Source organism: Mobula hypostoma, chromosome 1 (assembly GCF_963921235.1).
Source record: "Mobula hypostoma chromosome 1, sMobHyp1.1, whole genome shotgun sequence".
Lineage (NCBI taxonomy): Eukaryota > Metazoa > Chordata > Chondrichthyes > Myliobatiformes > Myliobatidae > Mobula > Mobula hypostoma.
The window spans coordinates 140504973-140532646 of NC_086097.1; the positions used below are offsets into that span (position 1 = coordinate 140504973).

At 40.6% G+C, this 27674-nt stretch overlaps 1 protein-coding gene across 3 annotated transcripts in view; it reads right to left on the reverse strand.

The window, feature by feature from the left end:
* The window catches only part of bbs9 (Bardet-Biedl syndrome 9), a 389410-nt gene that overhangs the window by 359127 nt on the left and 2609 nt on the right, over positions 1–27674 (reverse strand). For all 3 annotated transcript variants that reach the window (XM_063039451.1, XM_063039528.1, XM_063039590.1), the window contains exons 2-6: positions 19836–19951; positions 19093–19243; positions 9646–9710; positions 7711–7824; positions 3765–3939 (exon numbers count right to left, since the gene is read on the reverse strand). In XM_063039451.1, the coding sequence (XP_062895521.1) occupies positions 3765–3939; positions 7711–7824; positions 9646–9710; positions 19093–19243; positions 19836–19941 (611 nt within the window). In that variant the 5' untranslated portion in view covers positions 19942–19951. The remainder of the gene's footprint in view (positions 1–3764; positions 3940–7710; positions 7825–9645; positions 9711–19092; positions 19244–19835; positions 19952–27674) is intronic.

The following is a 27674-nucleotide window of genomic DNA, read 5'->3' on the forward strand; positions in this document are numbered from 1 at the left end:
TCAAGAACCTATCAATCTGAGCTTTAAATATACCCAATGATTGGGCCTCTACAGATGCATATGGCAATAAATTCCGGAGATTCACCACCCTGGCGAAAAAAACCTTCCCCCCCTTACTCAGCCTGCCATTTTTTTTACATTCATGTGCCTACCTAAGAGTCTCCTAAATGTTCCTATTGTATTAACCTCTCACACCACCCTTAGCAATAGATTCTAGGTACCCATTACTCTCTGGGTAAAAAAAACCTCTGATATCTCCCCTAAACTTCACTCCACTTACCTTAAATGGATGTCCTCTGGTATTGGCCATTGCCACCCTGTGAAAGGGGTGCTGGCTGTTCACTCTATCTATTCCTCTCATAATCTTATATTAGAGTCACAGAGCCCAGCAGCACTGAAACAGGCCCTTCGGCCCTTCTAGTCAATGCCGACCTGTTTTTGTTTTTACTGCCTATTTCCAACTACCTGTACCATAGCCTCCATCCACCTCCCATCCATGTCATCACCCAAATTTCTCTTTAGTGTCTAAATCGAACCACCTCCACTGGCAGCTCATTCCACACTCCCACCAAACTCTGAGTGAAGAATTCCCCTTCAGATTCCCCTCAAATATTTCACTCCCACCCTGAAATTATGTCCAATGTGGGGTTAAGAGGGAAGACGGGGCAGAGAAGGAAGACAGTAAGGGGAGGGGGTGGTCGAGTGTGGAGAGGGAAACAGAGTGGAGAGTTTAAACTTAATATCTTTCAGAAAAGGTACTTGTTTGAACTTACTTGCTGCAAACCTACTATCCATACCCTGTACATTCTCAACCAAATTATTGATCGAGATGACAAGTAGCAATGTTCAAAGTAAATTTTATTATCAGAGTACATATGTCACCACATACAACCCCGAGATTCTTTTTCCTACAGAAACACTTAGCAAATCCATAGAATAATAACAGGATCAGTGAAAGATCAAGTGGAGCAGAGAATTCAACAACTGTGTAAATGCAAATATAATTAAATATCAATAAATAACGACAGCAACGGGGTGTAACCCTGGGGAACCCCACGAGGCACGGGCCTTGAGTTCAATAAACAGCCTCCCACCATCACTTTCTGCTTCCTACCATCAAGACAACTGTGCATCCAGTTAGCCAGCTCTCCCTGGATCCCATGTGATCTAACTTTCCACAGCAACTTACCATGCTGAACCTTGTCAAAGGCCTCACTGATGCCCATGTCGGCCACGATCCTGGGACGGAGGTGTCACTGATCAGAGGGCGTAGATTTAAACAGAGGATAAAGAGGTTTAGAGGGATCTTAAGAAGAGATTTTTCACTCAGAGGGTAGCTGAAATCTGGAACACACTGCCCGAGGTGGTGGTGGAGGCAGGTTCCTTCACAACATTTACAAAGTGGGTGAGCATTGAAGCTGCCGAGGTACAGTCGGCTATAAACCAAGTGCTGATAAATGGGACCAGTGTAGACAGTGAGTGATGGTCAGAACAGGTATGGCCGGCCAAAGGCCTGTTTCCATGCAGTGTGATCCACCACTCTGGACATGCTAAATTAACAATGGTGGCACCGCAAGGCATTGATTTCAAAACCCCACACCCCTTTCCAACCTGAAATAAACCAAACTGAACCCCTTTGTCACCGCTGCAAATACCTGTTTCTCTCAAGTTGGTCACTTCTGCTAAACAACTGGCAATTGATGAAGTCCCCATGTCATCTTCCATTAATGTTGCTTCCTTACAGCAAAACTAAGCCTCTCACTGTGTCAGAATCAGCAATTAAATCCGGCCCCAAATACAGTGCTTTCATCTCTGCACATTGTAACTTGAACCATCTCACTGAGGGTCTGATGGAGACACAACCCCTGCCCTCTGCACAAGTGATCACACCTCCCCTCCTTCTGGCATTTCAAATACCCTCAGAATGGTTTTCTGATTCAGTCTGAAGGTTACAGTACATTCAGCTCGTCGTCAGACCTGACAAACCATGTCTTCCCACAGCTGGTTCCACCTATTGGTGTGTCCTCTTTCGGGTCCACCTCCAGGGAAGCTGCATCTCCACACAAACTCCTCACTTGAGACGATAGCTTATACCCGTGACACAGGAAATCACACCACTGTCACTCTCCTGATAGCACCCGGGAAGCAGTACTGCAACATAAAAGCCAGGACCAACAGGCTCTATCAATTCAGCCACTCATCTTCCTTTGCTCCAAAGAGAAAAGCCCTAGCTTGCTCAGCCTACCCTCATAAGACAGGCTCTCTAATCCAGGCAGCATTCTGATAAATCTCATCTGCACCCCCTCTAAAGTTATCACATCCTTTCTATAATGAGATGGCCAAAAATGAACACAATACTTCAATTGGTATACATAGTTTTATAGAGCTACAATATTACTTCATAGGACTTGAACTCAATTCCCTGACTAAAGAAGACCAGCATACTATACACTTTCTTAACCATCCGATCAACTTGTACAGCAAAACAGAGGAATCTATACGGATCTGGAACCCAAAATCTAAAATCAGCTGTAATAATGTAGCGTCGTAACAACTTTTGGGACCACTACTGAGAAAGCAAGTATTGTCACTGTAGAGTTGCAGTACAGGTTCTCTAGAAAGATGCTTATATTTAAAGGATTACACAAAAACTCAAGTTTGGCCCATACACCATGGAGTTGGTAGAGACAATATGATTGAGGTGCTTTAAATTATACTAAGATATGTAAACAATAGGTATTGACAATGGAATCCACATCAGTAGGGGCATCATCACAAGTTCAGAACTATTCTATGAGAAGTAAAACCAGGTAGAATCTTCGCATTAAGAAAATGTTAAATTCTAAATTCCTTTTCCCAAAAGGCAGAGGACTGTAAAATACATGGATCAAATACAATGCACAAATGAAACAATTTCTGTCTGAAATTACAGAGCTCATAATTAGTCCTGTTTTGTACTACTAATGAATATGCACATCAATTCTACTGAAAAAACCAAAAGTGACATTAACTTCAAATAGATTAGAATGACAGAATAAAAACAAAGCACTGATGCAGTTTCATGTCACAACCTAATCTTTCAAGTAAAGTTGATTGTCTGGATAGACACAACAAGTAAATTTCTGAATATATTTCTTGGAAAAGAAATAAAAATGATAAAGTGACTGCCTATTTTATTCTCACAGAAATACCGGAGGTGAGTTGGCTTAAAAGTGCTTCTGTTAGATAGCCAGGAACAGGTTCTATTCATCCTTTGAGTTATACAGAAGAAAGCAAAAACCAAAATAGACAATAATTATGCACCTTTATACCATATTCAATTACACCAAACATCTTACAATTACAGTTGTTATACTTACTTCTGCAAATGCATAATGTGCATGTTATCTTTGTGATGTGTTCTAATTTGTTTACTGTTCACTAGATTTCTTTTATCAGAGTACAAAATTTGAGCATTTTTTTAAAAATCATTTTTGTAGTCTTAAAATATTATAGGTTATCTAGACAGAGATGTCACTAATGACACGAGCAACAGATCTTGCCAGCATTTTTCAAGTAAATAACCAAATCAAAATAGGTTCAGTAATAACTTTCTAATTACATCAGCAATACAATCCAAAATAATTACACACATTGAAATGTTAAGCTTTGGCTGTTATTTCCTAAACATAACTACAGATTAAAGTAGAAGGAATGTTTACTTGGAGTTAATTATTTTTCTCTTCACTCTATCAAAACATGGTAGACAAGAAGCAAATACTCACTTGTAGCTTTCAACATGTCGACTTGACGAGACAGTAATGAAGGAATCTGTCCTGGAGCAATATTTCAATGGGCCTGGCAAAAGACAATTAGGCAAGAAACGCCTAAAAGCAAAGCTTTCCTGTTCAAAGAACATCAGCATCCCATCCATGGACTGAATGCAAATTAAATCACGACCTATGTTGAAAAAAAACAGCAAAGTGATATTTCAAAACAAAACTGCCACTAATCGCTAAATTATCACACAACCTGCCTTCAGAACTTCTCTCTCTCTGCCTCCCTCAAGTGTTAGAAGTCACTTGTTGACAGGAGTATAAACATGACAGCAGGCAGCTGCAAAATTGCTGTATTCAGGGAATGAAAAAAATAGAAGTAACATGAGAATTTGTGCATGAGGAGAAATGGAAAAAGATAATGGAAAAAAACTGTAAAGAATGAACTGCTTTAGAAGCAAACAATTATAGTTTTTTCACAAATCTGGAGCTGGAAATGAATTATCAGCTCCAAAGTGAATATATGGAAAGCCCAGCTATACCACAACATTTGGTAATAGTACCAAAGTTTTGATACTGGGACTTTCTCCTGTATGGACAAGTCAGTGTGAGAATGAAAAGGGAACTAAAACAGCATACAGCTAGAAGACCTAGCTACATCTGTCTAGTTGGCTATGTGGAACAGTCATGCTCCAAATCTTCTTCAGTACCACTCTCCATTGTACTGACAGCTGCTTCCTACACCCATGTGGAACTCTTCAATTTTGTCTCTTTCACTACTAATTTCCACCTTGTTTTCAACTTCACTTGGACCATTTCTGGTCCTTCTCTCTCTTTTCTAGATCTGTGTCCAGCTCAGGAGATAAACAATCTACTGACATTTACTATATCCACCAACTCCCACAGCTACCTAAACTACACCTCTTCCCATCCTGTCCCTTGTAAGGACGCCATCTCTTTCTCCAAATTACTCTATCCAAATCTGCTGTCAAAATGAGGCCTTCCATTCCAGGGCATTGGAAATGTCTGTTTATTTTTTAAAAAAAACAGGGAAAAATGGCTTCCCTTCTGCTGTGGTTGATGGAGACCTCTTACATTTCTTGTGTCTCAAACTTCTGCTCTCATCCCAACTACCTTCATATAGAAGAGGGATAAAGATCCCTTCTACCACACTGGCCTCTGCATCAAGCACATTATCCTCAGTCATTTCCACAAGCTTCAATGAGGTTCCACTACTAGCTACATCTTCTCCTCAACCCTGTTCCATCTTACACAGGGACCTCCCTCTCCCCACCCATCAGCCTAGTCACTTTCACTTGCAATCATAGGAAGTACAACACTTGTTCATACACCCCTCCCACCATCTAGCCCTTCCAGGTGAGGCAAATTTCATGTGCACCTCCTCCAATCTCACCTACTGCATTCAGTGTTCCCAGCATGGCAAAACCAAGCGTATACCAGGTGACTGTTTTGCAGAGTATCTGCACCGTTCGTAATCGCCATCATAAGCTTTCAGTTGCATGCCATTTTAATTCCCCTTCCCATTCCCACACCAACCTCTCTAACTTTGGCCTTTCCACTGCCACACTGAGGCCCTACACAAAGCAAAGGAATAACACCACCTCGTTTTTTTCCCCATCGGTAATCTACAACTCAATGGTATGAATAATGAATTTTCCAATTTCTGGTAACCATCACCTGATTTTCTTCCACCAGTCCTTTTCTCCCCCAGCCCTCCTTCAGTCCTCTATTTTCTTCCTTGTTCATATATCCTCCACCCCTACAGCCACCATTCATGCATTTTTGTCCTCCCAGTTCCACCCATATACTACCTATATATTTCACCCAACACCATCTCACATCTTCTCCCCACCCACTCCCCATGTGGTCTGGTTCCATCTGCCATTCCCCCTTCCCCTAATAGTTCCCATTAACACCTTCTTTCCTTTATCAGATTCCTGCACTGGTAGCCTTTGTGCTAGACTACAAGACAGAGGAGCAGAATTAAGCCATTCACGCTTTTCACCCTCACACTTAAAAGTTTCCATTTATCACCCTCCTGCATCTACCCTCAACCCCCTCCCTCCACTTGGGTCCATCTGTCTCCATATTTCATCTATCTGCCTCTTTTTCTCCCCCCCCCAACTCCACCCACACTTTCCCCCATCTGACTCCAATTGCCCAACATTCTTCACTCTTCCACGAGACAGCAAATAAAAAATAAAAGCCAAATGCAGAGCTTTATTTTTAATCAGTTCATAAGCTAATTTCAACCTAGACAAACAATAACAGTTTAGACTTCATTTGTTTTTGACTTGGTGGGAATATAAATTTAATTACCAACTGTTACACAATTACCACAACTATTTAAATCTTACAATATGATATTCATTAAACAAATGCACATTTCCTATATTCTAATTCTTCTACCCTCATCCATCTTCCAGACAGGTCAGCATTGCCATTCCTCTTAGAGATGGAACAATTTTTGACTCCATCCGGCACAGCCATTCCCTTTGTTCTCTTCACCAACTTAAAATAATGCAATATTGACAGGCAAGGATAATACGTGCTTGTTTTGTCAACTGATCTCTAAAATAATAGTCAATTTCATGAAAGTTATCAAAATTAGAACATAACCAAAAAAAAACAAGGAATTGCTAACAATCCTCTGCTCATCTTGGGACACAGTTTCACAAGGGTGCCAAGATGATATGATGTCACCATTATTCCAACCAAGGAACTGACCAAGGTAACTGCCAAAACTAGATAAAAGTCATGGATGTGACTTTTTTTTTGTTTCAGTTTTATCTTGGGTGCTATCTTAGTGCACAATCTCTTAACCAGAAATGATTGAGCTCTGTAAGCATTTTTACTAAAAATCTTTTTGACCCAATTTGAGATCCACGAAAGAATTTGCCTGCCATCAACTTTTTGCTCTTTTCAATTTGTTGCTGACAACACAGTGGAACTCAAATTGCACAAACAATCCACTTGAAATCCTATGATTATCCAAATTAGTGCCAAGAATTTTTTATTTGGAGCAGGAAATTAAGAACTTTTAACTCTGAATCCGTATGGTCTACTGGTTTTGTGGAGTCCTAACAAAGCAGCTGGAGAGTTTTCCCACATTTGTACAAAACCAAGCTGATCCTGTGATGGATAAATCCACTTCTGAAGAAATGCTGGAAAAAAAATGCTTCAAACTTGTATTGGTAATATTCACTAAAGAAATTATTGGCTGCAACTATAGTCAATAATGCCTGATCTCATTTACCTTGCAAGGAAAGTTACAAGAACCACTTGCCAACTAGTAGGAAATTATAAATACTCACCAACTTTCATTACTTTTCTGCATGGAGTAAATGGTGGTGGTGGTGGTGGGGGGGGGAGTGGATTTCCAGCCACTGGCAAAATCAACATATTTTGCTCATACCTAGCTTCCCGAGAGAAAGTGCTGCAAGGTCTAGCTTCCCTGTCCTTTTATAGTAATATAGTATGGCCAGTCATAGTTACCTGAAGTACTAGGAGGCAGAGTAAATGATAGATTATCATAATTTACTGTGTTCTGCCAACTGAGAACAAGTAGCCATTTCAGTACTTAAAAGAATAATCATAGGTACAGATATCTATAAGGAGTAGTAGCATGCTAAAGATTACCTAGAGTAAAACAAAGGCAACAAATGTTTACATTGCATCCTGAATAGACCAAGATATCATGCAGGCTTTTTTTTTTGCTGAATCAATGAAGGGGAAGGCTTAGGACTAGGTGATTAAAAAAATGAAAGAGCACAAAATTTGCCACAGATACGTGAATGTAGATTTTCCACTTGCCACGCAAACATTACTTTACTGTTGCTATAGTCTGACCTCTGTAGGAAGCAACATTGATCATAATTCAACTTCCACAAATGTCTTGTAAGCAAGGTAAGATAACTACAACATATATTCTCACCTTTCACACCACCAAAACCTCCAAATGTTAAGTTGTAAGCTGTCCCCTGAAGATTGTGTTCGTAAATTAGTTTCAGCTGGTACTGATTTCCATGTTCAACTGTACCCATAGTACCTGTCAACCAATAAAAAATAATTGGAAGATGAAAAAAAGGCCATCTGCTTCAAAGAAAAACAAATTCATCTCTAATTAAGGCCAATGAACCTTTGAACCTTTCCCATGCATTAAAATACACTTACGTAACTGCTGGAAAAATAAAAAATCCAAATTATAGAATATCTGGCTCAAAATACAAGAGGCAGATTCCATCACAAAGCATGTGAAGGAGTTTACTCTGATAACAATGGGAAAGACATCTGTTCTCACTTGATGTGAAGAGGTTCTTTCAAGCATTTCATCATGTAGGTACCACATATTAACAGACAAGAAGAAAATTCTATGGCTGCTGGAAATCTGACTGATGAAAACGAAGTGAAACTAATCAAACTGCACAGTTGCTCCTGCACTGCATTCTACAGACAACTTACACCTGTGTGTGTCTCTGAAAACTAATTTCAACCTCAGCATCGCTTCCTCATACCAATCTTACATTGCTTAATTTTCTCAATATCTCAAAACATATCAGGCTATCTTAAATATAGTTAGCAACTCAGCTTTGTTTTCATGTTTAAATTTCTCCTTCCTTTCAGGTAGTGAGACTTCCACCTAATCTGCATGTGATTCAGCAAGACCATCATATAAGCCAACTTTGACCAGTGGATAATAGCATATTCTCCCACATCAGATACAGAATGTCCAGCATCTATCTCATCGTAAATGCAATAATTCAATACTTGTTTTTTAATGACTTATCAAACATCTTTTTTTATCCACACAAACCTCAATACTGCAGCTAAACAATTGAGTCATGTCATGATTAAATACAAAATTTTTGCTTGCCATCTTCATATTGTCGGCTCTAATAGCATACTAAGCTTTGAATTATTTTGACCATACATCTCCAAAGAGCCCCTGAAATTCCAAATAAAATTTAGATGGCTCATTCATGTAGACAGCCATTGCTACAAACTCCTCTTGTTCAATATTTACACCTTGAAACTACAGAAAAGCATTTTAAATTTATGTTTTATTCACCTGAAGATTCAATTTCCAGTTTATGTCCAGACATGTATGATTAGGGCAAAAAGAAAATACCTGCCATAAAAAGCTAAGGATATTTAGGCTGGAGCACACTCATACATAACTACAATGTCCTCAAAAGTCCTGGCTCTTTTATGCTATCTATCAGGCCTAGCCCCCAATCAGATTGCCACTTATTTTAAAAGCTCCACCTCAGGGCTAAAGAACCATACATGAAAACTACCCATAATTAAACAGCCCAAAACAGTGCAAGATAAAGGTTGGTATTTTAGGCACAACAAGACCGAATCTGCAGCTTTATAACTTTTTTTGAGAAATTTCTGACTTCTTTCCACGAAGGCTTGCTCCATAATTTCCAATTAATGGAATGCAATTCAATCTAAATGGGATTCAGAAACTTGCTCTTCAAACTGCTCAAGCTGGTGGCTGAGAAGGCAGAGGATTTTTTGTAACTTGAGTTTAAAATTCTGTATTTAAAAGGTTAACAATGCAATAGTGGTATCAATATCATCAATTTTGGATAAAATCAATACTTGAACCTGGCTGGAAGGCCAAGGAGAGTTTATTCGTCATATACGCCAGGAAAACACTAGATCCTTTTTCACAGCAACATAATTCCAAAACTTCTAAATTCCGTATTAAACTCATCACTTTCACAAGTTAATGAACAGATCCTCACCAAATACCATTAAACTTATTAGTGTGCATACAAGAAAATTCAAACACTTTGATCTTTAGCTTAAAACCAGAAAAATAAAAGCGCAAACAAGGTACAAATTTGTAAGCATATGTTACCTGAGACAGCATGAACAGATAGTTTTCTTGGATGTAAAACTGCCATGTGGAGGAGTTCTGTACCTCTGCAGGAATAAACCAAATAATTTAACTGCAAATCATTTTAAGGCAGCTGCAAAACCAAACTCATAGTTGGCTTTTGAATAACTTTTTCTGAAAATAAATTTGAATTAAACTTCAAGCCGATGCACAGTGAACTTGCTTCTGCAAATCATGATCAGATTTTTTTTAATTCAATGCCTCTCAACTATATAATTTCAAATCATTGAATTGTTAATAGCTTTTTGAATGTAAATCAGAAGGTTATTTTTGATTAGGACTTTGAGAGAATCCATTACACATAATATAAGAACTTAACGTAGCAAATTTGAAAATATTGAATTAAAAACCAAAAAGCCATCTAAACGTCACTCCTTTGTCACCGAGCAGGTTTAAAGAACTACAAATACACATCCTTCCACATTTGGTATTGATTCCATTAAAAAACAAGTTCAAGTTTAATTGAACTATGCACATGAATACAGCCAAACAAAACAGCATTCCTTTGTGGTCAAGGTGCAAAACACAGTACCAACAGTCACACACACACAGCACATACAATTATAAAAAAGTTACAAAAAAAAATAGCCCAAGTCCGAGTGTCAAGGCCCATATGCAATCTAGCTTGTCTTCCACCAAGCAAACAATGGAGAGCGGCACCGACAGGAGGGGTCCCAGAAGCCAACCTGGTACAGAATCCAGTGGCACACACCATCTCCTGCGTCTCCTTCCCCAGCGGCCACAACAGGCGATCCTGAGGGACGAGAGCTTGGTTCACACAGCAACCGAGGCAACTCGGCCTCCCCGGCATCACTCTTGCCAATGAACCAGTTGATGAGACTCTCAGTATTCTATATTACCAATGTCCAACAGGGTCTTGCAAATATATTATTTATCCATGTGACTAATACCAGAAAAACGGCAGAATACAAGACTTGTTATATTTCTGTCTTCCCCCAACTGCTCTCAACAAATCTTGAAGGTTCCATCTGAAAATTGGAAACTTGGTAAATTGGGTACCTGAAAAAATATTACCAATTTTGTAGGGAATTCTTCATTTTTGTAATTATCCTCATGAATTATTGAGAAAACTGCCCACATTATTGAAGAAATTCCCACCTGCTGATGGTACAATCTGAAATGTGCTGTTGGAAGGATGGCGAAAGTAAGCTTAACATCAAATTTGAAAAGGGAATTGGCAAATTATTTTAATACTTTGGAGGACTGTTGGGAGAGAGCAATGGAATGCGACCAACTGGATAATAATTAAATGACAAAGAATCTAAAGGGATTTCCATTATAATTAGTCAATAATCACTTCCCCACCACAAAATGTAGAAGAGGTAACCCAACATCAGTTCACTTTATTCAAAAAAAGTCTGAAAATATGCTCTGCACCTTGTAACGGACTGATGGCCCAAAACTATCTTCTATCGTCTGTTAGATAGCCCTCAGGATTGAGGGCAACTTGCTTCCAATGCCGTTTGGTGGGTTCAGAGGTGGAGGTCTCTGATGTCACTTGTTTATCATTCCAGACAATTTGAAGGATTTTGTAAAGACATTTCTGGTATTTTTTCAGATCCCTAGAGCTATTTCTTTTCCCTTAAATGAAGGTAGAGCTTCCATTTCAAGAATGCCTCACATCTATAGTTAATACAGGTATCCCCCGCTTTTCGAACACTCGCTTTATGAAACCTGTTACGAAAGACCTACATTAGTACTCTGTTTTCACTTTCAGAAGGTATTTTCACTATTACGAAAAAAATTCAGCACGCAATAAAAAATTCAGCGGCAATAAAAAGCAGTGCACGCCCCGAGCAGCCGCTCTCCCCGGATTCGGAACGGCATTCTCGCCAGCATTGCTTTAACACGAGCCTGTGAGCAGTCGTTTGCAAGATGAGTTCTATGGTGTCGGAAAAGCCTGAAAGACCTCGTAAGGGTGTTACACTTAGCGTAAAACTAGACATAATTAAGTGTTTCGATCGTGGTGAACAAAGTAAGGACTAAGTGAGTTTGGCTTGTGGAAGCTGACGAAGATGATGTTGAAGAGGTTTTGGCATCCCATGACCAAGAACTGATAGATGAAGAGCTGATGCAATTGGAAGAGGAAAGAATAACAATCGAAACCGAATGAGTAATGATAAAGTACGACTTTAATTTTGAAAGGGTACGTAGGTTTAGGGGATATTTGCAAGATTCTTTGAGTCCTTACAAAGAACTGTATGATAGAAAAATGCGCGAGGCTCAGCAGTCAAGCAAGCCTTCCACATCAGCCACCGCAGACGACGAACCTCGACCTTCAACATCGAGGCAGGCAGTCATAGGCGAAGATGAGCTGCCTGCCCTGATCGACGATGAGATGACACCCTCGTGTCCCACCACCCCAACACCCGGGCCCCGGACAGATACTGTACTGATTCGCGGAGAATGCAGCAGTAGCCGGGAGGCACACAGCACACCTTTAAGAAAAAAGCCAAAATAAACATGCTAATTAATTAGGTGCCACCCCACACGTAATTGTCGGCCCAGATCACAGACGACGCAATCGGAAATCGGCACCGATCTGGGCCGACAATTACGTGTCAGGCAGCACGTAATTAATTAGCATGTTTATTTCGGCTTTTTTCTTAAAGATGTGCTGGGTGCGTCCCGGCTACCGCTGGATCCCTGCGTGCTTCGCGGCAATGTATCGGTTGGTGGCCCGGAGGGTGGGGGCCACTGCACAACCCAAAGCCCGACTCAGCCTAACACACCATCATCAATGTGCTCTGTGCTGTCCCGATTCCGGTAAGTGATACTACACTGTACACACATTATTTCTACTTTATATCGGCTGTGTATTTTTACGCGTTATTTGGTATGATTTGGCAGCTTCATAGCTTAAAGGTTACTGGAGAGCGTTTGCGCCGTGTTTTTGCCGAGAGCGCTTGCATGAGATTTTCGCTACGGAGATCTGTGCAGGCAATCGTTGTAGAGAAGTATTTCTACTTTATATAGGCTGTGTATTTAGCATATCATTCCTGCTTTTACTATATGTTACTGTTATTTTAGGTTTTACGTGTTATTTGGCATGATTTGGTAGGTTATTTTTGGGTCTGCGAACGCTCACAAAATTTTCCCATATAAATAAATGGTAATTGCTTCTTCTCTTTACAACATTTCAGCTTACAAACCGTTTCATAGGAACGCTCTACCTTCAGATGGCGGGGGAAACCTGTATGCTCTTTGATCTCATCATTATCATCAAACCAGACCTGGGTGGCTCTTGATAGAGAAACCAAGAGTCTCTTCACTGCATCTGTGATGAGAGGACCTGCCTGAGGCATGATGCCTTTGTTGGGTCTTGATAGCTTCAATTTTGATCTTGTGTAATTGCTGTGAGGTTGATATTTGGGACCAAATTGATGAATATAACAGAGTGGTTTAAATAGTAGTCAGTGCAGCATTGATGTCGGATTTGCTGTTGCTTCCCCAGATGAGGCAATCCAACATATATAGAACATTACAGCACAGAACAGATCTTTCCACTCATGATGTTGTGCCAATCTTTTAACCTACTCCAAGATCAATCTTACCCTTCTCTCCTACATAGCACTTCATTTTTCTACCATCGATGTGCCTATCCAAGAGTTTTTTTAAAAAATGTCCCTAATGTATCTGCCTCTACGACCAGCACTAGCAGTACATGCCATGCATCCATCATTTGCTGTGTAAAGAACTTACCTCTGATTCCCTTCCAATCATTTTAAAATTATGCCCCTTTATATTAACTATTTCTACCCTGGGAAAAAAAGGTCTCTGGCTACCCTCCCTGTCTACGCCTCTTATCTTGTACACCTCTATCAAGTTCACTTCTCATCCTCTGCACTCTGATGAATGATTCACTCTCTTCAGCTTCATTGCCTTTTATTAATTTGCTACTATAAGATGTTTCAATACCTTTTCTTTTGTAAATGGAAAATTCTCTGCCAGAAGGCCTGTAGCCACTACTAAGACAACAAAAGTAAAATGCTAAGACTATGTCATTAACTGTGTAAAAAAATAACCTTACCTTGTTTAGTCAGAGTCTAACATGACAGGAAGAGGCTCTTCAGTTGCCCACACCCATACCGATTATCAAACATCCGGTTACACCAATTCCATTTTCCCCTCCTGTATAACCAGCTCCATCCTCCACCCACCTGTCTCAATTCTCCTTTTAACAACCTATATGAGGGGCAGTTTACAGAAGCAAATGAACCTACCAACCAGTATGTCCTTAGAATACGGGAGGAAAATGGAATATTTGGGGGATATAAAGAGAACCTGAAAACTTCACAAAGGCAGCACTAAAGAACAGGAACATGAGACAGTAAAATGATTGATTGCTAATAACAGTTTATTCAAAAGGTGGTCTTCATGTCTGAGCTTTTTTGTATTGTAAGCAAACTGAAAACAATATTGTTCAAATCTTGAATCCTAACCACAAAAGATTCAGCAGAAACTGGAAATCCAGAGCAACAGAGAAAATAATGGAGGAACTCAACAGGTCAGGCAGCATCAATGGAGAGATATGAACAATCAATGTTTCAGGGCAAATTCTGATAAAGGGTTTCAACCAGACACTGACTGTTTATTCCTATCCATTGATGTTGGCTGACCTGTTGAATTCCTCTGGCATTTTGTGATGTTAAACCGAGATCCCTGGAAATTTGAGGCAGTAGCACCAAGCACTGTGCCTCTAAGTTCAAAGATATCAACATAAATTTTGTGGTTACCCTGTTCTCTAGCAGCTGAATAATTTAGATTCCTAATAACCATTGCGCAACTGTACTTTATGTTACTTCTGGTAGCCAAAGGCCTGGACTATTGATCTGGAGGTGCAAATTCATTCGATCACATCCGCTGAGGAATTTGAATTCAAGTAGTTAGATAATAAAATTAGCATCAAATAGAACAAACAAATTGACTAAAACAAAATCAGGTTTACTACTGTTCTTTAGGAAAAGATATTTGCCATCTTAATCAAATCTGGCTTCGTGCACGGATCAAAGGAGTTGCAGAGCATTCATTACGACAAGGCTACACTCTTAAATATTTTATCAAGGGAAGTATCCCACTAGAGTTGACTTTCTCTACACCTTCCCTGCCAGAGTGTTACATCTCTACTATCCTAGCACTGGAATTTACCAAGGTCACTTTATATCCCCTGATATGCTACAATATGTATTTTTCAGCATGACATTTGTCACAGACAACTAGTATAACAAAGAGAGGAACAAAAAGTTCTTTGAGTGAGACATGTATCCCATATCAAGATAGAGTACCCAAGACCATCGACAGCCGCTAAATCTAAATAAAACCAGGTAAAGGAGCAATACTCCTAGTATCTCTTTCACAATTCTGAATGCAGCTTAACTATTATTAACTGCTACACTAATATCTTCATAAGCTAATGGCAGTATAAACACAGTAGAGGAATTGACCAGTAAAGGCTGCTCTATTGAATTTTAGTACAATTCCTTGGTTAATGAAGTGTACAACAGGACCTTAAGCATGAGAATTTTAATTTGCGGAACCTGACGGAGTCAACTGATCTACTTGGGGCAGAAAATTTGGGGAACAGAAAATGGACCACTAACTTATAGATGAACAAACATTTACATAGCTTTGCCTCCACTCTGTGTGCGCTCACCCATCCCTAGAATCTCATTTTCTCTAATTCTGGCCTCTTGAGCATTTCCTCTTTTCCCTACAAGTAGTACCAAGGCTAGAATATTAAAACTTTCCTTAATCCTTCACATCTTCACCACTACCTCCTCTTTTTGGATACACCTTGAACTGAATTTTTAATATCCATCACTGAAGTTGTCGTCCATTTTTGGCTAACAAAATTTGAGTACTTTGGGGAAATTTTTATACATTAAATTTGTTACATGAATTTGTTTTCGTTTAACTATTTTTCAGAGTCTGAATACCAATGTAAAGGCCAGCAGTTAATTGCCCATCCCAAAATGTCCTCAAGAAGGTGGTGGTGAGTGGACCTCGAAGGTCACCACGTTTCTTCTGATAAAAGTGTTGCTGCTCGTGGGAAGTTCCTGAATTTAGATTCAAAGATTTGGCAATATATTTCCAGGTTAGGATAATATTCAGCTTGCAGGGTACCTGAGGGTAGTGCAATTCCCATGCGCCTGCTGCCCTTCTTCTGCTTGTTGGTGATATGGGAGATGCTGTCAGAGTAGCAGTACATCCTGTAGATGGTGCAGGGAATGAATGTTTAAAATGGAGGATGGTGTCCCACTCAAACAAATTAGAAGGTGCTAAACTTATTTATCCAGGCAAGTGGAGAATACTCCATTGTGTATCTGAATTGTGGCTTCTTGATGGTGGAAAAGATTTGGATACCCAGCCTCTGACCTGGTTTTGCAGACATTGTATTTACATGGCTGATTCAGGTGAGGCTTTGGTCAAATGCAAACTGGAGGGTGGTGACAGCAAACAACTCAGTAACAGTAATGCTAATGATAGTCAATCATAGATTAGACTTTCACTTGTTAGAAACTGCCATTGGATGGTACTTTTTTGGTGTAAATCTTTCTTGTCACTTATCAACCTGTGCTTGAACATCATCTCGGACTTGCTGCATGTAAGCAGGCATTCATAAACCTCAGCAAATAGTCATTGCATAATTAAATATCCCCACTTCTCACCTCAAGTTGAAAAAAAGTGTTACATTGGGGTATAGAATTGTTATTTTTCTTGTTAGAATTCTTGTATAATCACCTCATATATGTTCGGTGAGTTTTCCAGTGATTACAGCTGCTTCTGTATTTTTCTGGAAACTTTTTGGTTTCAGTAGCAAGTGTCACATTACATGAATCTGGCTATCTTATTGGTTAACGGTTATCAATGGAATTTCTGTCACCTCTAGTCTGATACAAGAAGACTACACTACTTTTTTAAAGTCTGTTTTCCTCTTCTTCGTCTCTCACTCTGCTTCTGCTTCTCTCTTCTTTGCACTTGTAACGCTTAATACAACAACCATAAGCAACAAGTTTTATGCCTCATTCTTGACTTCCAAAGAACATTTGGATCGCAAATGCATCAGGATCCAACGGATGGTCATTGATGAAGGAGCTGATACACAGCCAAAAAAAATTCCCATGCCCAATAGTAGCAAATCCAACCGAGTACAGCCATTTCTGTCAGCAGAGAACCACAAGTTCTTTACATGGCAACTCTTTACAAGAGAGCCAACTAAGTTTCTATATTAGCACTGGCATATTCTAATAATCGCTCTGCATGAGCTTCACCACAGTGATGGGAATATGCAGGTAAAGACATACAATGTTTCAGACATGAGGCGTGTCTAAGAGACTTCTCAGATATACAAAACTGTTCAAGTTTTGTCTTTTTGGGTTATTTCAATGTTATTCTTATTTTTAATCATTATAAAACTGGGCATTCTAAAAATAATGATGATAACTACATGGGATAAAATTAATTACAGAAGCATCAATTATTGAAATTGGCATCTTTCCATTGGCTGCCTTTTAGGATGATTTATTGAGCTAAATGCTATTGACATCAAATAATGAATAACATGCAACTATATGTCTTCAACCATTGTCCAATCTGAATGTGCAGGATCCAAGCAAAGGATAATGGTAGGATGGCTGGGAGAACAACAAACTGCATCTGTAGTCTTGTTTTGGGTTCATTCACGTGAAATGGCTCCCTCTGCTGATCAAAGGTATGCTGTTCATTTCACTTTATTAAGCACTTTCTGGCAAATGCAAATTGCAGCAGTCTCCCCCATTAACACAATCCAAAATCAACACTGTCCAAGCAACAATAGAGCCTGCTATCTCATAGGCTCACAGCAGTCTGACTTTGGTGCACCTCAACCAGGAAATATTAATGCGAATATCAAGTTGGCAGTCTGAGCCTGTGTGGTCGCTTTGTGGGTTTGGAGTGGTAATTCTCATCTCCACACAACTTGGCAGTATTCAAAAGAGGTAATGAGCAGTAAAAGCAAACAAAAGCAAAAATGCTGGAAGAACTTTGCTGGTCGAACAACATCTGTGGAAGGAGAAACTGGTCAATGTTTTGGGTCAGTGACCCGTACTTAGAACTGGGAGAAAGTGAACAGAGCAAAATGTGAAACAAAAGTCTTTACCGAGATAGGTTAAGTCAGATCAAGCAATGAGGAGCAGGGGTACTGTCATTGACAAGAGCATGGGAAATGAAGGGAGAGCTGTTTAAGATGATGTTCTTCTAATTTACCTTGGAGCTCACTATAACACAAAGGAGGACACAGAAAGACAGATCAGAATAGTAGTGGGATTGGGGGATTAAAGTAGCATGCAACAGGAAAATCGGGAACACCCCTCTAAACAAAGTGCAGATATTCTGCAAAGTGATTACCCAATCTGCACTGATTTCTTTAGAGGAAGCTACGTTGTACACTACATTGGTAAAGCGCAAGTGAATTGCTGCTTCAACCAGGGAGATTGCTTGGGCTAAAGGATGATGGAGGTGAATGGGCAGGTCCTGCATTTCCTCGTGTTTGCCGCAGGGGTACTATGGGATATGGAGTAGTGGGTGAAGGTGATTTTGAAAAACAATTAGTTACGAAGTGATTGGGCCCTGCAAAATGCACATAAGGGAGAAGAGGGGATGCCGTGACTGGAGGATGGGATAACATTGGAGCTGACAGAAATTGCAAAGGATAATGTAAATTTAACAAGGACAAAGGTCAGTACCAAGAGAACTTTGTTCTGAGATGGTGAAAATGGGATTAGAGGGTCCCATCGCTCGTTGTTCAATGGCACATTTGCATCAAACCAGAGAAAATGCAACACCTGTCCATTCACCTCTTCCCATCCCACCATCCAGAGGACCAAACAATCATTCCAGGTGAATTCCTCCTAATCTAGTGCACTGCATTTGGTGCTCACAACATGGCTCCTTTACACCAGAGGAAATAAGCACAGGGCTGGTGACAGTTTTGCCGATAATCTGCACTTATTCTGCAGGAGTGACACTGAACATCCTGCCTTATACTATTTCCATTTAGGCTTTTGTCTTATACCTCACATCTCCCCACTATTTTCATTCTAAAATCTCACCACTCTTCCTCCAGTTCTGACCAAACCATCAACTACAGCATGTGCATTTTATTTGTTTTCTGAGCAATGGAACTTGGCAAATTTTCCCTACATTAGTTCAGGACACCACCACTAATTAGCATTTTCCTTTTCCTCATAAATAATCAGACATGGCAGTGAGCTTAAATACTCCTCAGTGAAAATTATGTTTAAGAAATCCATATTCCCAAGTTCTTAAAAAAGAACACTATTACACTTGCTTTTAATCTTGGCTATTAATGTAACCCTTCCCACTATACTCAGTGATGTATCTACTTACGAGACAAATTTGCCAACCTCCACTTGTAATATTGGATCCTGCAGCTGAACTTCTAGAATTAATTCTTCCGGTTGAAGTGCTGCTCCAGGTTTGGAAGGTTCTGGAGAATAGATGCGTAGAATTCCCTTATAGCTGCCAATGATGATTTTATCTGGAGAACCAAGCAAAACAAAATTAAAGTGCATTATTTGTTCCCTTCAATACATTAAAGTAGGGAACCAGTTATTGTTCCCAAAATCATTGATCATTATTGTAATACTGATTTTCAAAAATGCTCAAGATTCAGGTACTCATGGACAACAGAACAAAGAACCCAGACAGCTGCCTTTAATCACTAACTAGCACATTAAAATTAAATGGCCCTTTTTAAATGTTTAATTTGTGATTGGGAAAGGTCAATCACAAAAATGAAGCGATTAAGTCTGGAGTGTCTTTTGTTTACTTTTTCTCCAAAGATACCAGGAGGGTCATAAGGCCCATTATATGGATTTAACTGAAACAATAAATATAAAAAGATTGTTTGGGGGCAGAGGGAGAGTCACTCAGCATGTAGAGTTTGCCCACTCACCCACAATCAAAATGGGATTGGGGAAGGAAGAAGTTATTAGAAAGGTCTCGAAAATGTTGCATTTTGTTTGAACTACAAGAAGAATCTACAGCCAGCAAATACCTCTACTTTAATTACAATACTCAATTTCATTTGCTGACAAAACTCTAGTAAAGTCAACTTCTTTCACACTTACCACTTTCAGTGTTGTCAACATTAGCAACACATAAACATCCCTGGTCAAATTCCTCCTGCTCGCCCACAGATGTGGACCACCAATCTCGAGCTTTAAACAAAGACATCTTTTACAACCTGAAATCAACAAAGCAAAGAAAAACTTAGATGGCTGAAGCACATGATTGTTAGAACTGACACAGGAAGACAACTGAATTTACATATAGTCAACATAAAGACAACCAATATTATGGAACTATTAAGTAGGCCATTCGGTCCTCCACGGCCACTCAATCATTAAATATGATAATCCACTTCAGTACCCTGGTCGTACTTTCTCCTCACATCCCCTTCAGCATTACCAAATTTATCTACCTCTTTTTTAGAATATATTTCATGACTTGGTCTCCATCTCTTTCTGTCATTGAAAGACCTTCTGGATGACATTTCTCCTGATTCCTGTTCTAAACATCATACTTCATATTCCAAATGAGCTCAAAGCCTTCTACGTTTGCTTTCACCTTCAAAACAAAGAGGAACCATCATAAGCTCCCACATTCCCCACTGAAACTATGATTTCATTCTCTGAGGCCGAAGTGTGAGCAATGTTCAGGAAGGCAAACCCACGACTAGCGTCAGCCCAGATTGTCAAGTACTAAAGACCTGTGCTGATGAGCTGGTGTGTTCAATGAGATCTTTAATCTCTCGCTTTAGCAGTGTGTAGTACCCATCTGCTTGAAGTAGGCTTCAATTATACCAGTGCCCAAGAAGAGCATGGCAACCTGCCTCAATGACCATCCTCCAGTAACACTTACATTTACAATGAAGCGTTTTGAGAAATTGGTGATGAAGCATATCAACTCTTGCCTGAGAAGTGACTTAGATCCGCTCTAATTTGCCTACCGGAGCAACAGGTCCACAGCAGATGCAATCTCACTGGCCCTTCACTGAACCATGTGACATCTAAACAGCAAAGATGCATACATCAGGAAGCTCTTTTATCGACTACAGCTCAGCATTCAATATCATCATCTCTTCAAAGCTAATACCCTCTCCCAGTGTAGAGTACTCTCCTGCTTCAAAACATTCACCGTTGTTCCAGTACCAAAAACAGAGCAAGGGAACATGTCTGTACGACTGATGTCCTGTCGCACTTAACTCAGTAATAAGCAAATGCTTTGACAGGCTGGTCAAAGACAACATTTGCAGCATGCTACCACCCACACTGGTACCCCTACAATTCGCCTACCGACACAACCGATCGACAGATGACGCAATAGCCACAGCTCTACACACCATCCTTACACATCTGGAGAAGGATGCTTACGTGAGAATGCTGTTTTAGGACCACAGTTCAGCATTCAACACCATAATTTCCTCCAGGATCCACAAGAAACTCAGAGAACTCGGCCTTCACCCTGCCTTGTGTAGCTGGATCCTGGACTTACTGTCAGATCGCTGGCAGGTGGTAAGAGTGGGCTCCCTCATCTCTGCCCCTCAACACAGGTGCCCCTCAGGGATGTGTACTAAGCCCCCTCCTTTACTCTCTGTAAACCCAAGACTGTGTCGCCACCCACAGCTCCAATCTGCTAATTAAATTTTGTTGACGACACTACACTGATTGGCCTGATCTCAAATAATAATGAGGCAGCCTATAGAGAAGTCAAGAAAACAACCTCTTCCTCAATGTTGTAAAAACAAAGGAGCTGGTTGTGGACTACAGGAGGAACGGAGACAGGCTACCTCCTATTGACATCAATGGATCTGGGGTTGAGAGGGTGAACAGCTTTAAGTTCCTCGGCATAAACATCACCAAAGATCTCACGTGGTCTGTACATACTGGCTATATGGTGAAAAAGGCACAACAGCGCTTCTTTCCCCTCAGACAGTTGTAGAAGTTTGGTATGGGCCCCCAAATTCTAAGAACTTTCTATAGGAGCACAATTGAGAGCATCTTGACTGGCTCCATCACTGCCTGGTATGGGAACTGTACTTACCTCAATCGCAGGACTCTGCAGAGAGTGGTGCGGACAGCCCAGCGCATCTGTAGATATGAACTTCCCACTATTTAGGGCATTTACAATGACAGGTGTGTAAAAAGGGCCCAAAGAATCATTGGGGACACGAGTCACTCCAACCACAAACTGTTCCAGCTGCTACCATCCAGGAAACAGTACCGCAGCATAAAAGCCAGCACCAACAGACTCCAAGGACAGCTTCTTCCACAAGGCCATCAGACTGATTAATTCATGCCAAAACAATTGTATTTCTATGTTTTATTGACTGTCCTGTTGTACATACTATTATAAATTACCAAAAATTGCACATTGCACACTTAAATGGAGACGTAACTAAAGATTTTTACTAAATATATGAAGGATGCAAGTAATAAAGTCATAGAAACATAGAAAACCTAGAGCACGATACAGGCCCTTTGGCCCTCAAAGCTGTGCTGAACATGTCCCTACTTTAGAATTTCCTAAGCTTTACACATAGCCCTCTATTTTTCTAAGCTCCATGTAGCCATCCAGGGGTCTCTTAAAAGACCCTATCGTTTCCGACTCTACCACCGCCGCCGACAGCCCATTCCACGCACTCACCACTCTCTGCGTAAAAAAAAATTACCCCTGACATCTCCTCTGTACCTAATTCAATTCAATCTGCATGTTTCAAGACCTTGGCCCCAATACCTCCTTCTGCAGTTGAATGCTGGATTTCCTCAATTACAGACGCCTGTCCGTTCAGATTGCCAACAACATCGCCTCCACAACCTCCATTAGCACTTGTGACTGTGTGGCTAAGCACAGCTCCAATGCCATATTCAAGGTTGCTGATGACACCACTGGTGTAGGCCATATCAAAGGTGGTGAAAAATCAGCATACAGGAGGGAGATTGAAAACCTAACTAAGTGGTGTCATAATAACAACCTCTTAATGACAGCAAGACCAAGGAGCTGATTATAGACTTCTGGAGAAGGAAATCAGAAGTCCATGAGCCAGTCCTCGTCAGAGCATCACGACTTTAAATTCCTATGTGTTATTATTTCAGAGGACTCATCCTGGGCACAACACAAGTGCAAATACAAAGAAACCACAGCAGCACCTCTACTTCCTTAGGAGTTTGCAGAGATTTGGCTTACATCTAAAACTTTGACTTTGATAGATGTGTAGTGGAGAGTATATTGACAGGCTGCAGCTCAGCCTGGTATGGAAACAATGCCCTTGAACTGAAAATCCTACAAAAAGTAGCGACTAATGGCCCAGACTTTCATAGGTAAAACCCTCCCAACCATTGAGGGCATCTATATGAAATGCTGTTGCAGAAAAGCAGCATCCATCATCAGGGACCCCCACCACCCAGGAAATGCTCTCCTCTTACTGCTGCCATCAGAAAGAAGATACAAGAGCCTCAGGACTCATACCACCAGGTTTAGTAACAGTTACAACCCCTCAACCATCAGGCAAAGGGGATTACATCACTCAAATTCATCATGCCCCATCATTGAAATGTTCCTACAACCAATGAACTCACTTTCAAGGACTCTTCATTTCATGTTCTCAATATTTATTGCTTATTTCTTCTTATTCTATTTGCACAGTTTCTTGTCTTCTACACTCTGGTTGGGTGCCCTAGTTGGGCAGTCTTTCATTGATTTTTATATGGCTAATATTCTATAGTATGCTCACAAGAAAATGATTCTTAGGGTTGTATATAGGAGCATATATGTACTTTGATAATAAATTTACTCTGAACTTTGATATTATGAAGGCGAGACTCTTCGTTCTGGAGTCCCTACTGACTAGGAACAATTTCATCACTTAGAGTTCAATTTTCTTTAAAACACATAAGGTAGACTGTTACAGTCTTTTATCAGGGTAGTGGAGTCTAAAATTAAGGCACAGGTTTGAGAGTGGAAGGATTTAATGGGAATTTGAAGGACAATTTTCCCCCCCGCCCCCCACACCGAATGGACCAGGTATATGGAATGAGCAGCCGAAGGAAACAGTAAAGTACAAGGACAATGCTTACAAGACATTGAACATGTGCATGGATAGGGAAGGTTTAAGGGGTCAGGGACAAAATGCAAGCAAATGGTACAAGCTTAGCAAGGCACCTTAATTGGCACAGACAAGTTGGGTCAAAGGGCCTGTTTCAATGCTGAATAACTATGACTTTATGATTCTAACTCACCAAAATTTCTTTGACACAATCTTCCAAACCCACAACCTCCAACTGCTAGAAGGACCAAGGCAACAAAAACATGGAAATGTCATGTCTTGGAAGTTGCTCTCCAAGCTACACACCATTCTAACCTGGAAACATATTGTTGTTTCTTCACATTCATTGGGTCAAAATCCTGGAATTCCCTACCTACAGCCATGCCTGGCCTTTTATTCCATTCTCCTCACCTGCCTATCACCTTTCCCCTGGTGCCCCCCTCTTCCCTTTCTCCCATGGTCCACTCTCCTATCAGATTTCTTCTTCTCCAACCCTATGCCTTTTCCACCTAGCACCTTCCAGCTTTTAGCTTCATCTCTCCTGGCTTCACCTGTCACCTTCTAGCTTGTCATTCTTCTCCTACCCCACCTTTTAATTTTGGCATCTTCCCGCTTCTTTTCCAGTCCTGATAGCGTCTTGGCCCAAAACGTCAACTGTTCATTCATTTCCTTAGATGCGGCCTGACCTGTTGAGTTCCTCCAGCATTTTGTGTGTAATTTATTTCAGACTCAGATTTACTTATTAGTGTATTAAAACATACAGTGAAGTGTTGTTTGCATTAACCAACACACCCAACAAAGTGCTGGAGGCAGCCCACAAGTGCCTCCACACATTCCAGAGCCACAATGTTCAGCAGAACACAAGCAATAACAACAGAACAAACTCCTTCAGGGCAAAAGGTCTCAGCCCGAAACATCAACTGTACTCTTTTCCACAGATGCTGCCTGGCCTACTGAGTTCCTCTAGTATTATGTGCACGTTGCTAGAACAAACTCCTTTCCAACCTGCCCCATCATACACAGACAGGCCTCCAACCTGTTCTCAGGTTCACAGAATTTTTTACTTTATCTTAAGCACCAATATAAATGTAAAACACATAAAATATAAGGGAAATGATATACCTGTGTGCTAACAACTAAACAGGCTACACATTAAATGAATAAAACTAGCAGCTGAAGAACATCAGAACATTGAGGTTTATGAAGCCCAAGTACCAAACCATGTTTGATAGCACAACTTGAAAAATTTAATAACTTTATACAAATACAAAGTACATTAAAATATTCATTGATTTTCTCTGGCAAATATAAAATACTTTCATCTGATTCAGAGCATTATCAGCATTACCTGCTTGAGTTAGCCTTCTATCACTTCCATTTTGGTAAAAAGCAACATAGTAACAATCTATAACATCAAAATCTGACATAAATCCATTTAACAATGCCCATGACATTTGAAAACCTCCATGCTACGCACCAACACATTCTTCAAGCTTTTATACAAATACCTAACAAACATCAGTCTTGAATATACTGAATAAATTAGCCATCCAGAGGTAGACAACTCTGAAGCTTTCCAACCATCTGGGGAAAGATATCTCTCTTCACCTTAGGTCAAATGAGATAACCTATTGTTTTTTCTGAATTTCTGCAAGTATAGCCCAAATATCTTCAATTGGTCTTGAAATGCTGCAAACCTAAGTTACACTGACTCCAAATCTTCCTCAGATAGGGAAACTTAAATTGTACAAAATATGTTATATCATAACTCCTGTACTACCTCAGCAGAACTTCCATGGTCCCTCCTGGTGTTCAGAATTCCCTTCTTGAGTTCTTTTCTGGCTCTTTTATAATCCTCAGAGGCTCTGTTCAAATCTAGCTTCCCTAGCTTTACATACTGGCCCCTTTTCTTCTTGACTAAATTCATCACCTCCCAAGATTCTCATACCTTGCCAGCCTTGTCCTTTCTTTTGACTGGAACATAACTGCGCTGTTCTCTGTTCAGTTGGTCTTTAAATACCCTCCACATGTCAGGTGTGGACCTGCCCAAAAACAGTTGTTCCCAATTAACTCTCCCTAGTTCCTGCCTAATGCTCTCATAATTTGATATTCTCCTGCAAGGTCAATACTTATCCTATCTTAAACCTTAAGGAGTTGTTGTCAATGTCCCCTAACTGCTCACCTACTGAAAGGTCAGTCACCTGACCAGACTCATTACCCAACACCAGGCCCAGTATAGACCCACACCCACCCCCACCCCCACCCCTCTTGTTGGACTATCTACATATTGATTTAAGAAATCCTCCCGGATGAAACTAACAAATTCTGTTTAATTTAAACGTCCTGCACTAAGAAAGTCCCAGTGACAACAATCCTATTGTTTTTACACTTTTCCTTAATCCGCCTGCATACCTGTTCCTCCATGTCCTAGTGGCTGAGGGGAGGGGAGGGGATCTATAGTACAATCCCAGAGTTGTTGTACCCTTCTTATTTTTGAGTTTGACCAACATAGCCTCAGCAGATGAGCCCTCCATTTTGTCCCATTTGAGTGCAACTGTGATATTGTCCCTGATTAGTAGCACCACTCCCTCACCCCCTCTTTTACCGATCTTTTCTATACCATCAAAATCCCAAGATATTACGCACCCATTTCTGTCCTTCTCTCAACCAATTCTCTGCAATGGTCACAACATCATAGTTCCATGTACTGGTCCATACTTGAAGTTCATCACCTTTACCTCTAATACACCAAGCAATAAAATACAAACACTTCAAACTATCCTTTCTATCATATCTGTAACTTTGCTCCTTCCTGGTTTTACTGGCCCTAACATCTACCTTTCTCTCCATCTCTCCACTTTCTGACCTGGTGCTCTGGTTCCCATCCCCCTGCCAAACGAGTTTAAACCCTTCCAAGTAGCATGAGCGAACCTCCCAGCCAGGATGTTGGTTCCCCTCCATCTCTCTTGTACAAGTCACCGCCTCAGAAAAGGTTCCATTGATTCAAGAACCTGAAACCCTGTCCCCTGCAACAGTTCTTCAGCCATTCATTCATCTGTATTATTATCCTATTTTTGTCCTGGCTAGCACACGGCACTGGAAATCCTGCTCTGCAGCCTCTTACCTAATTCACTTATACCCACTACACAGGACCTTTCTCCTTTTCTACCTGTGTCATTGGTGCCAACATGCATTACAATTGCTGTCTGCTCATCCTCCCCCCTTAAGAACATTCCTGGACCCTAACTCCCAGGAGGCGACATACCTTCTTGGAGTCTCTATTGCTGCCACAGGATCTTCTGTGTGTTCCTCTAACTATTGAGTCTCCCATCACTATCACTGCCTGACGTTACCCTTCCCTACTGTGCCTCAGAGCTAACCCTGTGCCTCTCACCTGGCTGCTGCTGCAGTGCCCTGATAGGTTATTCCCCCCAGCAGTATCCAAAGGTGAATACTTGTTGCTGATGGGAACCCCACAAGAACTGCTTACTCCCCTTACTTCTCCTGGTTATCACCTGAAGCTGCATTCTGGATGTGACCACCTCAATAAAAATTTCATCTATGAGGTTTTCAGCCTCCTGGATGGTCCGAGTGCATCTAGCTCCAGTTTCTTGACCTGGTCAGTCAGAAGCTGAAGTTGGGTGCACTTCCCGCAGATGTAGTCATCAGGGAAACTATTAGGTACACCGCAATCCCACATTTTACAAGAGGAACATTCCACCACCTTAACTACCATCCTGCCTGCACTGAGTTAAGATCCAAAGATTTACAGACAACAAAAAAGGCTTACCTGTCCTCACCTGTGCCTTTTCTCTGAACCCTTTGGGTTTTGCACTCACCTAGGTCAGCCTCTTCTATCCAG